The sequence below is a fragment of the Micropterus salmoides genome, unplaced genomic scaffold (assembly GCF_014851395.1).
Source record: "Micropterus salmoides isolate LMB-PRFRI ecotype aquatic unplaced genomic scaffold, ASM1485139v1 Ms_hic_scaffold_5, whole genome shotgun sequence".
Classification (NCBI taxonomy): domain Eukaryota; kingdom Metazoa; phylum Chordata; class Actinopteri; order Centrarchiformes; family Centrarchidae; genus Micropterus; species Micropterus salmoides.
Window position 1 is genome coordinate 14,860,308 of NW_024044237.1, and position 15,493 is coordinate 14,875,800.

Here is a 15,493-nt window from a genome sequence, read left to right on the forward strand (position 1 = left end):
CCTAGGAAATATCCGGGACATAATGAAGGCACTGCCACTGCTTCTGCTGCAGACTGCATTTGTGTGACTAATTAGCCTGTGATGCATTACAAACAGACCTCGATTTGGCATGCATGGTTAAAAATAGTCAGAAATGCTGCAGATATAGTTTCAGGGTAGACTTTATTATTCATTTTTATTACAGCTAATTTTCGGAGGCACTCTGTATGAGGGTGCATAGCTGTCTAAGGCACATGGCCTTCGTGCATAAACATTTTCTTGTAGTTTTCTTCTTTTCTTACAGTGGTATCCAAACCAAACACTCAAAACCACCTCCAGATATGCAGTAAAAATGCCTGGAAAACGCAGTACCGTAACAGCACCTTTAATGAATCAAGGTTACTTAAAAACGAATAAGAAAGAGTGCTGCAGCCGAAATGCATCTTGGCACAAACAATATTTTTCCTTTTTTATATCATTTCTAAGGGCAGTGTGGTTTACAGGAGTTGCATTGTTGTGTAATTAAAGAACAAATCTATTTGATAGTTTCACAATGAACCAAAAATTCATTAATTCACACTGATCGTTGTAGGACACATCAAAGATTTGTCATATTGCAGCTATACAATGATGAAAAGGCTGTAGGGGTGAGAACAAACAAAACCAAGCATGCAACACTCAGCACCTTCATCTAGTAGGAATTCACACAGAAAATTAACAAACCACCAATATCTTCATTTAAATTGTCTTCATAGCAATTACATCACCAGAACAGTAATACAACCTTTAATATTCCAGCAGTTTCTCACAATTACCTTAGAAAAATAAGTAAAATTGACACAAACGCATCTTCTGGAAGCTCTGAATTGGTCCATATCACAAGTAGAGTGTGCATGTGTGCCTTCATGTCTGCCTACACATTCTCTGTGTGTGGGTTGACAATGTTTCATGCGAGGGAAAGAGATGAGTTAACTACAAATCCAGTGCAGCCCAGCGCTCCAGTCTGAAATGGGGGACCAAAAGGTTGTATGACACATTTGTGGACACAGTGGCTGTTTTCTTTGTACTATGAAAGGTAATGGGTAGAGGTCAGGTGAGGGTTGCAGCAGTGAAGATCCTTCATCACGGACTAGACTCAGTAACAGCCATCTTTCCAGGATTCATCTGACATTTTAGTCATGCCCAAAGACCTGTCAATAAAACAGGAAGTTTTCATTCAGAATCAAATTGTAATCATGAATGGCATAAAAAAAAAAATTGCGATTATTAAAAAGGACATATTCTTCTATATCTCAACATTGCTTAATAGCTTTTCATTTAAGCACTCACCTCCTGGGGGGGCTGTGAAAGTTTACTCCTGGTGGATGCTGATGGCACAGCCTGTCCTCGGCCCACAGCAGACCTCCCCACTCCAGTGGAGGCTCTCCCGGGTATGTAGCCTCCGCCATTGGCAGAGCCCGGGGACTGGACCCTGCGGCCCCCTCCTGCAGAGGGTGCTTGGACAACAGGCAGACCTCTGGAAGGCTGACGACCAGCTGCCATGGAGCCCACAGGAGTGACAGCTTTAACTGGAGTCCGCAGGGAGAGAGGGGACTGGCCATTGCTACGCAGCCGACTACAAGCCATACCTTGAATGGAAGACAGGCACAGTGGTAGAATCTCAAGCAGCTGCTTCTTTCAGACAAGTTGGGAAATCAAACTGGGATACCCACAAGTTTTAAGGGCTTTATGAGGGTTAAGAATTGGTTTTAGGGTTCAGCTTAGAATTACATCACGGTCAAGGTTAGGCATGTAGCTGTTAAGTTTAGGGTAAAGAGGTATCCCTTTACATTTATTCCAACAATATTCAATTTATTTATTCAAAAAATATTATTTTTTAAACAAATTATTTTTTTAATGTAATTTTATTCAATGTCAATCCAAACATCTGCAAAATAGTGCCTATTGTAAACTTCAGTTAATGAACTGGAAAAAAAAGGAGCCCTCTTTACATTTAGAGTTAAGGTCTAACCAACAGAGTAGTTGAATACATTTCCTTCCCCAAAACAATCGCAAAACCAATTTTCAAAAACTTTTAAAACCTGCATTGCACTCATGGTTGTGTGCGCGTCCTACCTTCTACATACTCAATCAGTATGAACTGCCTACTAAAGGAACAATTAAGTATGCCATTACCAGCAGACTGTTGGAAGCATATTCAAGCAAGACAATCATGTGATTGCATCACATGATTGTCATTGCATAGTCTAAAGAGACACAATGCATTTTGGGATGGTTGAGTATGTCCAGTAAGCTCACGCCGCACACTCATAAATTCTTGCTAATCAAGTATACATGCGGGTATTTTCACATACACAAAATCCACATAGTATACAACTGAAACACACTACAGACTGCTTTTGACATTGTACTTATTATGAATTAGTTAGTATGCGATTACAAACACAGCCCATGTTTGGTTTGCTAATAATATTCACTGCCTTTGTTGGTACATTGGTGCGTTTCTTGGTACAGTACTGCCATCTGTAGATCAGTGGAATAATGTGAAACCATTGCCAAGAATGCGTACTGTGTAGGGATGGGTTTCGAAACCCGGTTCTAAACTTTATCAAAACCTGAAAATCAATAAGGTTAAAGTTTATCGATACTGCTATCAAGACTAGAGGGTCCTATAATGTAAATGCGATGAATAAGAACCCCCCCAACTATGCGACTTGCTGACAGCTACACTTGTTTCTGTAAGTATGTGCAATAAAACCTTCGTGAGTAAAAAGACATTCTTTAGCCATACACCTGTGTGTAGGGTAAACATGTAGTAAAGGTTCATTTAAACTGCTCTGTCCTCAGTCTCTCATCCTGTATGTTTTATGCAAGCACAGAAACATTAGCTTGGTATTAGCCAAATGTTACAAACAAGCCAAATTGAAAGCTATCTGTCTAGAGCATAGACTGGTCTGTAGTCTTAAAATTTGGCACATTGTTGTAAACTCAGCTGCTGGCTGAGACAAACCAGCTGCTCCTCCTACCAGGTAACGTTACTGGCCAGCAGTGATAAGATACTGACTGATGTCTGAGTTCTTCACTCTTTCTAAACGTCACTCAGTATTGAGATATTACATATTGAGTTTATATAGTGACGTTACTGTTACCATAAACATAAATGTTGCTGTTTAAGAAACAACATTTAGTTGCATTTAAAATATTCAATTCTAATCCTATAATTAATTTAAAAATAACCAGGCAGCTAATATGCACACTTCAATATTTGTTTACTTATCCCAAGTGATATGTCATCTCATGCCAGCTGGGTCTCGTCTTACCAAACAACCATCACCAAATAATAGTCGTTAAGCAGTCTCAATAATGGTATCAATATCAATAAAAATTAACGATCCCCATCCCTAGTACCTTGTCACCCACATGCATGTGCGTCCTCATGCAAGATATAAGCAAAACTGGGGCCTATTCCATAGCACTAGTAGTGGTCAAATATTCCACAGGGTACTTTTAAGAAGAACCTTCCGTATCTGTGGTCATGCAGAGGTTAAGACGAGGTAAGGTGGTAGGATAGAAATGATACTAGAAAGGGCTATATGCCTTTCTACATGGGGGAGTGGTGCGGACCGGGTGAAGAGGGTAGGGTTACCTGTGGAGGGGGAGTGAGTCAGTTGGGACATGCGGTTGCCAGAGCTCTGGAGGTTAGCCTCCATGCTGCGGCTGTTTCTGACTGCCTCCAGGGAACGTAGGCTGGTGCGGGGGGCCAGATTAGGCATGCTGTGCCTCAACTCCTCTGGAACCACACATACAAAACACATTTAGCAACAACAAAATGTGTATCATCACAGCTTTAGCCCGAGAATTTCTGTGATGGTCACTCTTCTCGACCTAGGGTATAAAAGCTTAATTATTACTGGTTATAGCCTACCTTCACTCCTGGCAAATTTAAGCAGCTCCGCACTGGGGCCCTGGAGAGATCGTCTGGGTGTTCTTGTGCGTGGGGCCCCGAGTCGGATGCTGTATTCCTGACCGTGGTTGGAGGTGGAGGGAGACAGGCAACGTGGTGAGCCTAAGGGCGAGGGGGTGAAGCGATGTCGTCGCTGGGGCACAGAACAGAAGTCATCCTCTTCGTCCTCCAGGCTGTAACTGTCAAATTCCTGATCGCTGTAGGTGCCCCCCCCGGCGCAAGGACTGCAGAGAGGCTGTGGAGCTGCGGCGTGATGCAGACGCTGAGCTGGAAGCAAAATCCTGCCTCAGACCTGACACCAACAATATAAAGTTAAGAAAAAGGAAACTGCATACAGGGAGACATACAAATGCCCCACATACACACAAAGATTCATGCACATATAAAATCGCGGGAAACTCTTCATAGCTGTAAAAGAGAATATACCCATCTGATCTACTGAGGTGTAAGACAATGTTTGCACTAAGGCCAACTGTGCTAGTCCAGTCATCAGTTGTCATAAACAGTAGTCTACCTTTTAGAATTTGGAAACACAATTACGGTGATGTCCAGCACACCACGTGCACACCACCTCTACTCACTCTCTTCCTGTAGGCGAGCCATGATCTGGACATCTGTGAGATCCTGCAGCTTATAGCCCATCGAGATGGAGTCATCTGATGTGCTGAGCTCGCTGTCTATGGAGGACTGCGAACTCAGGGCTGACTGCATGCTTGGGACACCTGTAAACACAGTGGGATACCCGTTACAACAAACGCAAAAACAGTTTCTGCAAGTTACTTCCACTTCTTTTTGGGAGAATTACCTTAAACTCTCAAATAAAAGCTGGTACTGAAATAACGGTCATGTGGTTTTTTTTACACATATAAAGACCAGGGAGGGAAAAAAAAAAAGACCAGGGCCTGTATCATAATGCCTACAGGGCTCTTCTGAGAAGAGGGAGCAATGGTGCTGCACCCTCATAATCACTCATAACACTTATCAGACTATAGTACATGTTTCAAAAATAAACCTTTTGCCTGGTTATCCACTATGAATAAACTAACTAGCTTTCAAACTAAGATTGTCGTCAGCCCCCCAAAAAAAGAGACATTTGAAATTTGGTGTGAGGTCAAAGTAATGCACTGTTTTGATTAATGGGCCCCTTTCACGCCATAAAATGAGTATGACAAATGTTGCACCATCACCTATGTGACAGCTGAATTGATCACAAAAGATTAGATGCCAACGGGATCTGTCAGACTCTGCTCAGTAGAGGACGGGGACTGATCATCAGGTTTATACAACTGCATTATCGCTTCAAGGTAATGAAGCAGAGTAGCACATCATAATGTCAATGAAAAAAGTTTTTTTTAATTTGGGAAATACTGGAGAAAAGTAGCACCATTATTATCAGCTGGTGAAGGTGTGTGAATTATAACCTCACCTCAGCTAACACGCAGTGCTGCCTGTACCTGGACAAATTTAGATCTAAGTTTAATATTCACCAGGTGGATTTGCATTTTACCTATCAAACAGAGCTGATATTTGAGAATTTAAGTGTGAATATAGACAAATCAAAATTTTAATTAACATGTCTCTCCACCCCAACTTCACTACAGTCTTGCCCAGCAGCGTTGGTCCAGAAAGCACTGTCTGCTGATGATGCCCAGGAAGGCTGTACACAAAGTTCCCTTGTCAAGCATGTCTGTCTGACACTGGCCTGACTCTCAGATTTAGACAAATGGGAAATGACAATATCATCCAGGGGCATTTGGTTATGTAAAAAGTCTGGGATTAGATAGGGTCGCCCACCCACAAGCCAAGCATTTTCAAGTTCATGCAAAGATTTGTTATTTACAGGGTTTTCATAAGCAACATCAACATTGTTGGTTTCTGCACAGTCAAGGGCTGGAGGAGGTATAACATGAGTGCAAACTAACGGTCTCAGTCACCACAGAGCCAACATCGCCAGCAATATACATTTCACGCAGGTTAGCATTGCCAAACATCATCAATATGCCTTGTTTCTATGCCCTGAAGTATAAACCACATATACTTAAACATAATTGCTGACCATCTTCCAAAATTATGTGTTTTTCTATAGGCCAGGCACACACTGTTTCCCACTCATTTCAATACAAATCAACAAGAGAAGCAAATATGCTTAAAATAGTTTTTATTTTAGATTAATCTATGCGATTGTTGTGCATTGATGTAGCTGAAAGCTTGGAGGGATGGGAAAGATCTGTGTGTGTGATGTGTTCATGTGTTGGGCTGAAATTTCAACATCTGCCATGCAAGTGCTGGCTGAAAAATAGCAACCTTTGTTATGAAAGAAGCTACCCAATACACATTTACCCTTTTCACAAGGTCTGAAATGAAACCTTACATAACTTTGCTGTGAGGGGCTGTCTTTCTCAAGCAAGTATCAGTTCGTTGTTGATTTTAATACAACAATGAAATTAATTATAAACAATGGCTGCCGGGCACAGGAAGAAAATCAATCTAGAAAACATATGTTTTGAAAAATGGTTAACAGTCATGTACCGTATTTGCATCACACAGTAAATTGGGTAAAACATGCAAAATGCCAGAATAGTGTTTAAAAATTACCATTCAGATCCCTGAGGGGACACACTGTTGATGCATTAGTGCACACACATATCAACTGACCTACATCCTTACAATAAGTGACGTGAATCCCACTGTTGTGTTGAGCAGAAAATGAAGAGCACAGTGCGTTAATGTCATGCCATACCTGAGCTGCCACAGGTTAGTAGGGATTTGTTAGTTGATTTGTGGTACCCAGGAGAGATCAGGCCTGAGCCTGCCGAGCCTGCCTCTGCTGACGGGCTACTGTACATGTTCCTCCATCGAGACGCTGCAAGGAACAGGAGAGGAGAGGTTAGATATTCTCCAAGAAGAATATACAGACTTTTAAAGGGAGTGCCATGAAGAATAGCTAAGTCTGTTGGGGATCAATTTATAATAAAGGGCCCCATTTTATTTGAAAGTGCAAAAAGGTAGGTCTCAGGCACATGGACTTTATAGGCGTCTCCAGACAGCATGGTACAGCAGTACACAGTACAAAAGGGTTGGGTGAAGCTGAATATAGATTGGAGGGTGTGGTTATTAATAAATAACTGATCATCGCTAAAACAACTGAAACCATCACAGTGACACATGGCAACAACGGCTGAACAGATGAAGAATCTGCATCTCCAGGAAATCACATTGTTGTCTTCTGGATGGTGCAGAGCAGCACGATGTGAACACACAGCACCACAAATCCGCAGATGATAATAATAAACTGTTTGGTGAAGCTGTTTATACGATCGCATCAATCCTACGCTTCTTAAGTCACAATTGTGCTTTATTTCACATTGCAAGTGATTACATCACATCTTAAAATGTGACAGCAGCATTTGCTTTGTAGTGCATTTCAGGAATAAAATGTCATTTCAAGGTCAGGAAAACACCAAACTGTCAGAGTGCTGCTTGCCCTTGTTGCTGCGCCACCTAGAAAACAGAGCCCTAGATATGAATACAGCAGTTTGACAGTATAGCTGTATACTATATTTAGACAGTTTGAAGTTCAGTAATAGCAGGTGCAGGTGTTAAAAGAAAAAAAAAAAAAAAAAAGAGCTTTGAGAAAATACTGCTGCAATATTTGCATTCATACTACAGTTAACAAAGAATAGGGTTCATTTAGTTAGTTTTATGGGTTTTTTTTCACCTTGGTTACACCTTTCCTCTTTATCGTTCCTACAGTTCGGCTAAAACATGCTCTATGCCAGCAGGCGGTTTCAAGGTTTAGTGCTGCCGTTTAAACAAAATAGTGAGCTGACCCAGGGAGGAAGGTAATCCACACCCAGCCCATGAGTTCATGTAGCCATTCAGCCCCGGTGTGAATAGTGTTGTTGTTCAGTTCCTGCAGTGTGTAGGAAGTAGGATCAGCGAGCAGGATAAATAATATATGGGGTGTATTGGATCAGACACAAACTTCTGTCCACGCGTAGAGACGTACGCATTATGTACACAATACTGCGGAGGTGAGCAGTAAATAAGAGCTAAGCATATTCACAGGAGGCAAGACTGTCTCCTTGGTGCTGACTTAGGCGCAGTAATCTTGATTTAGGCTGACCATCTCTAAAGCAGCAACATGTGACTCATTCTGATACAAAACCTTTTTCTCTGTTATTATGAAAGCTTAAGTTAATCTTGAATCTTGGGAGTACAGAGGGAATTAGTAAAAATGCAGATCAATAAAGATGTTGGTTTGGAAAAAAGAGCTGAAGGCAAAAAAAAAAAAAAATATATATATATATATATATATATATGAATAAACAAATGCATACTCTGGTCCAGGCGGCTGATCAGGGTCCGACAAGCTAGTTCTGTCTCTGGGCTGCGGTGGTCAAGAGCCTGCCGACACCATTTCAAAGGAGACTCTGGGCCTGGATCTGCTACTTGCTTTTTCGGAGACACATACAACCTGAAGAGAAGAGGCAGAAGAGAAGAACACTAGTTAGTTCCAAGAGAAATGAAAGCAATGACAAGGAGTAAAAGGGATTGGGAGAGTAATAAAGATGTAGGAAAACTGAGGTAGGGAAAATGCAGTTAATGGCTGAAAAAGTAAGCCTACTCTACTTTTTATTAAACATGCCTGTCAAAAGGGGCTTGTAACTGCAGAGCAGAACATTTAAATGGAAAAAAACAAGCTAGAGATTAGTGCGAGCTACTGGCCTGTAAGGTGTGCACTAATAGTATTGAGCATGCCATGCACAGTAAGAATGTTTTTCACAATGTACAACACAGGCATGACTGAGTGAGAATTAACGCTCAACCACTGAATGGTTTTCTGGCAAAAGGACACTGAAGCAGCAAAGAGCTCACATCAAACAAACAATCAAGCTGGTTTGTTTAAAAGGAATGATTTAATCAGACCAAACAGTGGGCAAGCAAACACTTTAAGTAATGAGTCTTTGAACAGCATTATCACGGGGTCAACCTGGTCCTGCTACACATCTGCCAAACACATCAGGCTCATCCTAGTCTAAGACACATTCTGACTACATGAACAAATCCGAAAACATATTTTGCAGGTGAAAACGTCTTCTGTCTGAGTATGAAGAGAGAATTTTAGAAACAGCTGCATATTCACGTCCACTGCCAGAAAACCTGCAGCCACACAATGTCGCCATCTGAAATCACCACTTGACTTGGTGGTGTTTTTCGAATGCCTCCACTGAGATGTGTCAAGTGTTGCCCCAGTGAGAGCAAACAGCCATTAGTTCGCCACAGGCTTTGAACCGGCGGTCACATGAGCTGAGCCTTTTGAGTTGGATACACAAAAGGCCCGGACTGACTGGTTCTGGACCCAATCAAGTGCAAATCATCTTCCCATTGGGCAAACACAAAAGGGCCCATTCCTCACTGGAATGAGCAATGACGCAGAGAGCAATACTCCGGTCATACATTCTGACATACAGCACAGCTTCTCTGAGCGTAGGGGAGTGGGAGCTACTCCTTTCTTGCACGAAGCCCGTGTTTGATGTGGAATAATGACAAGCCTTCTTGAGTTTGAGACATTTTTTTTTTTTACAGGTTACCACCTGGTTGTTGCCATTCATGCAAGAGGCAGGTCTGCAACTGTAGTATATACCAGACCAGTGTATACATCTGTGACATAAGGGGTTGCTGAGTCTCTACAGTGTTCACAAAGAAGATTGGTGAAAATTGGTGCAACCTACCCTCTATAATAACATTCAAGTATATCTGAGATACAGAGGGCAGTGGTTATGGATGACAGGATGAGAAGTCAACATCAGTATATCTCCAATAAATGTATTATTTCTAATTATTTTAAACGAACCCTATAGCAAAAACAGATGTTCTTCCTTTCAGTATAAAACAGAGTAGTGTCATATCTTTGTTTAACCACACCCAGGAGAAGCCTCGAGGAGGCAGGTTAGATCACTTTCAGCGATGCAACTTAATCAACTGCAAATTCAGGTTTTTTCTGTTTTTTCAGTGTGCGGAGCTTAACTTATATGGTATGAAGTTTATTATTAGATTGTGTGTAGAGACACCAAGCGCAAGTGTTCGTGAAGTAATCTTTCATTAGGAAACAAACATCCTGGATGAATCCTGGGCAAAAACTTGACCTAGAAACATTGCCTGTCTAATCTAATAGTCTGGGAACTATAGTGCCACAATTAGACAATCTAATTTGCCAGACTTTATTATTTGAATCAACCCCCCCAGTCAGAGATACTGCAGTTCCTCTCAGGTCTGGTGTTTCTGTCCTTGTTGCAGTCTGGTCAAGCAGGGGGGGCCCTCAGATCACATGTTGCACAATCCCACCCAAAGCAGTTTAGCCATGTGGTAGCATCCAGCCAAGAGCAGATCAGATTATGTCGCTGTTAGGATTACTGGATGTTTAGGCTATGTTAACCTCACAAAGCACATATGGTATGGCTAATCATGTGAAACTGAAAATAAGTCATGAACGGTCTGGCTGTTAAGCTGCTAAAGTAGCCATCAGGAACACAATATGGTACCTGTTGTAGGCAGTGTGACCGACGTCCACAGCATAAACAAATACATCCAGACTGAGCTCTGGCATAAAATTTACATGGATTAGGCCATTTGGTAATTAATCTTCCATTACTGTTCATTTGGGGTAATTATATTCTGGAGGAAATGAGCAATGGTCGTGTTTACTTTTAGCTTTAACCTGACCTGCATTCAGGAATGAACTAATGCAAATATAGCGTTGTTGACCTTCAGTACATTATGTAACAAGGCTTAAGGAATGCAGATCTATAAGGGTCAAGTCAACCATAATGATAATTATTATATTTATATTTTCTTTTCTCCTCTCTTGAAACAGTTTGATAAGAACATGTCTGTTGCCTGTCGTGTTTTCATTCATGCTTGGTTTAGACAGGTGCAGATAAGCATTTAAAAAAAAAAAAAACATAAAACAAAAAACATAACCTTAGTGTTCATCATAACCTGCCAAGCATGTAGCAGACAGGTCACGCATATTGTTTATCTGGGCCAGAGAGCTCAGAGGCAAGTTTAAAAGCCAACCAACAGCCTCTCACTTTTGTATTCACATGTAAACGGCTTCTGAAATGATTTTCTCTGGCTGGCTGCCCTTTCTGTTTCTGGCTCCTCGTCACTCCGATGTCTTCCTTCGCTCTCTTTCCTCCATCACTAAACAAATCAGCATTTCTTCCTTATAACAGAAAACATTCAGTTGGTGATTAATTTTTTTTTAACCACATTTGAGCTTTGAAAGCAAGTTTGAAAGTACAAGAAAAAAACTCTCCTCTCCTTTAGGGCCGCAACTAACAATTAAATGAATTTTCCATTAATCTGTCAATCATTTTCACTAACCGATTGTTAGTGGTGTGGTCCATAAACTGTCAGAAAATGGTGAACAATATCGATCAGTGTTTCCCAAAGCCCAAGATGACGTCAGTCAAATGCCCCGTTTTGTCCACAACCCAAATATATTCAGTTTACTGACAAAATATTCATATTTTTTTCTTAAAAAATGACTCAAAACAATGAATCAATTATAAAAATAGTTGGCGATTAATTTAATAGTTGACAACTAATCGATTTAGTGTTGCAGCTCTGCTCTCTTTCAGTGGATGTGATGCAGATTCTTGGCCAGAGTCTAATTTTAGATCAAAATAACCTAATGCTAAAGTACAGTACATAGTCACTGCCCTATGTGGGACTAACACACTTTAAAATCAGAGGTTAAAATAAAAAACACTACTGACATCTGACTGGGGGTTCCTCTACCTGCACACGGGTGCTCAGAACATATAAGCTTTAAATGTGGCATCCCTGTATCCTACGTATTATGGATATTACTTGTAATCTGCAAATACTGTGCTGTAGATGCAGCCCACTGGTCTGTCCAGTCATGACAGGAATACATGTCAGATAACCCAAACAAGTTGGATAATGGGAGACATAACTAGAGACCAGAAACAAGCAGTGCAAACAATAAAACATACCAACTGTCCTCGTCCTCTACTTCCGCACACTCATCCTCCAAATCTAGGACATCCACTTCATCCAGTGCAGTTTGGTCCACCCCTGAATCACCCTCTGCAAGTGTCTCTGACTCATAACTTTCCTGAGAGGGGCTCTCTGGCGTCAGGCTTTGCCCCTGGGACTGTCCCGCTCCGTTGCTGCAAGTCAAGGTGAGAAAGCCCCCACACGGACCCTGTTCCTCCTCTTCCACCTCATTCTCTTCCTCCAGAACGTTGGCCACAGGCAGAGGGGACATCTCTTCGCCGCTGCTGCTGTCCTGAGGGGGTGACAGCTCAAAGTTTGTGCTGCCCATCTCACCACTGCACTCCAACCTGAGATGGGAGTTGGTCACCCCTTCACAAGTCAGCCTCTCATTGATATTGACAGCGCCTGTGAGGTTGCTGTTGCCCCCCCTGTGGATGTTCGTCTTGCTGCCCCTGTTGCGCAGGGTCTCATTCTGGACCTCCAACCTACGAACTAGCTCCTGCAGCTTTCGGACCTCCTCCAGCTCCACCCCAGCCAGGTCTTGACCCCCCTCCACCTCCTCTTCACACCCGGGCTTGGAGCTCTCCATTAGGCCAGTGGGGCAGCCATTGTCAGGCTGGGGGGCCACGCTGGCACTGTCCGGGACCACCATGCTCCTACTCTGTTTGGAGGGAGAGTAACATCAACACTTACGTGATGGCACTACACAGGAAGTCAATATATGAACGCACGAGCACAAGGTTGATATGACTACACGCTGCCGAACACTAGTGAGTGGGGAAAAGTGCTGCTAGCAATACAACAAAACCCCAACACATGCGAACTACAGCAAAACATATATGTTAGCATTAATAATACTCTCTAGCTACTTCAAACACATGCAAAGCTTTAGGTCGTGGTCACATGATGTACCTGGTGCATTAACTAGCCGCTTCCAGGTAACACTCACTAGTATTTACATGTCGCTTCACTTTCCCCCCCGTTCGTAACGTTGCTAACTCTACAACTGCAATTGTTAAAAAAAAATAGCTGCAAGATGATTAACGTTACACCATCAAATCTACATGTAAACTGTGAGCATGCAGCAGCTCTACTGTCGTATATCTAGTCATTACGTGCCCATTTGAGCACTCTAGTTAATGTTAGCTCGGCTAGCATGCTATCAGCAAAACAATCGTACCGGTGAGTGAGCCGTGTTGTCCCAGTTGTCCCAGCGAGCTGATGACTGAGCTTCCCCGCCACTCGGAGCTCAAACCCCCCAGCGCACCGGCGACTGCATGAATGAAGCAGCTAATTACAACCACCTGAAACGGTCCTGAGCTTGATAGTGATTGTCAGTGCACCGGGGAAGCTCTCAGTTAGCTATACTAATGCATATTCTCTTGTTGCGAGAGCATCGCCGATTTCGTTCATCATCTCAGCTTACTGCTAACTAGCTTGTTGATGGGCTTTAGTTAGCCCAGTGAGCAGAGAGAGCTGCAGCAGTAGCCAGCGCTCGCCCCTCCTCCTACGGGGTTTCCTTGTTATTTGGCCCCGCTTATGGGAGAGATGTGGTACTGCAATAACATTTATTTGTAATCTATATTGTTGCCACTGGGTGTCGCTGTTTACATAGCAACATACCACTGCACTAGAAGCACAGACTATAAAGATTAAAAGTAAAAAATCCAATACATATTGTATCTGCAATGATTAGGGACAATGAAGAATGGCCATTCTTCAATAGAAAGATAGAAAAAAAAGTAGCATCTTTTTTTCAAAATCTTGGCAAACAGATCCTAGATACTACTTGAGTTAATTGAGAAAATATTTTTATGTTTAAGTGAACCCTACAAAGAAAAGGAAGCTGAAAGAAAATAACAAATGTGTTATATCAGAAGAAAGATGATCCTCACTGTGTTTCTGGACATTTATATTCAAAGGTCTTATCAGCTACTAAAGAGCGATGTTGATTCCAGGAGTTCACTGCTGGACAGGAAATCCTAACTCATGTGTTAAATACAAGCCATTCATGTAGGCTTACTTACATATATGCATGTCTGTGTATGCAAAAATGCAGGAAATTGAGACTGCTAAAGAAAAGAAAGGAACCTTGTGGCATTAATGAAACTGTTAATGATGTTAAATGAAATTTACTGCAAAAAAGTACTGCACACTGTAGTTTATGTAGTGGTGGTTGTAATGTTTGTTTACTCAAATGTGTCTCCATTGTCTTTATACTGCACAATAGGTGGTCAGAGATTGGCAAAATATACAAAGTAGAGGTAACCCTCTGCTCTTTATTGTTGGACGAGGTGAATTTAAGGAAGTAGTGATGCTATTAAAAGTACCTGTGCGCATGTCAAAATATTGATGCAGGGAAAACACATGAACTGAACACAGTAGGCCATAAAAATACAGGTGGGGCCGTTAATAACCAGTATCTCTATGACAATGCAATGCTACAACACAAATCACATGTAGAGGCTTTGGTTTTTCAGCATATGGCTCGAGAAAGAGACTCTGAATAAGATCGTAAGTGTGTGACTACCTGCTGTCATTTATTTGGGTCCTCTTGTTTTTTTTCTCTTTGTGTGTTGTACTCAACTCTCTAGTCTGTTGCCATGGTGCACAGACAAGCCTGATCCTGAAAGATCATTGGAAAAGAAAACAACATGCCTGCCATCACTTTTTGCAGGTTCATGAAAGCTATCATTCCCTTGAAAATGAATTTTTTATGATCGCTTTCTTACAGCAGAACATAAATTGTAAATCTGCATAACTCTTCTAAATTCCAACCAAAGACAATTAAGTAAGTCTTCACTCTCAAGTACTTGCATGCTGCTGAATGAGCATGTTTCAACAAGCTTGTTGCGGAAAAACCTTAAGCAATCCGCAAATAATCTGAGGGGGTAAAATTATGCTCACCCACTGAAATGTGATACATTTCTCCTTCCTTAATCAGGCTTCCCAAAGCAATTTACACTGCAAAGACACAAGATGTGAAGTATGTAAAACCTGGAATAATGCACATGTAAATATCTCTGACGTTGTTCTATTCCATATTTATATATTTCTAAATTTATTTATGTCAACTGTATGTTTGTCTGCGTGTAGCACCTTAACACCAAAGCAAATTCCTCCTGTAAAACACTACTTGGCAATAAAGCTTCTTCTGATTCTGATGCTAAATATGGAAACTAAATTAAAACTCACTGTTCTAACATATGTCATGTTGGCAGTGTGGAATGTGCAACACCTGCAGCTGATCCACTCCCTTTTCTCCAGCAGGCTTCGACCTGTTTCAACTCTAGGTGGGTGAGAGGAGTCACTTAACATTTGGAAGCTGAATTCATGTCCTGTGCATGTGGCTCATGTGCAGCCATGGCGGACTAAATGTGAATGCTCACAAACAGTGATCACAGTTTTCTTATTCAAAATTGAATCATTGCAACAGTCTTTGACTCAGCCAAACATTATCAAATAATAGGAGCGAGTGCCCATTACTATAAATAGTTTGGTACCATTATTGACAATAATCTG

At 41.6% G+C, this 15,493-nt stretch overlaps 1 protein-coding gene across 1 annotated transcript; it reads right to left on the reverse strand.

The window, feature by feature from the left end:
- Window positions 1-143: 143 nt before the first annotated feature.
- zgc:66447 (SLAIN motif-containing protein-like) lies at window positions 144-13,443 on the reverse strand. Its single transcript, XM_038700390.1, is given in 10 exon segments — window positions 144-1,171; window positions 1,312-1,607; window positions 3,626-3,769; window positions 3,905-4,154; window positions 4,156-4,235; window positions 4,525-4,665; window positions 6,684-6,806; window positions 8,284-8,420; window positions 11,968-12,632; window positions 13,152-13,443. Coding segments are annotated over 9 exon segments (1,884 nt in total). The 5' UTR covers window positions 12,624-12,632; window positions 13,152-13,443; the 3' UTR covers window positions 144-1,114.
- Between the last annotated feature and the right edge of the window lie 2,050 nt (window positions 13,444-15,493).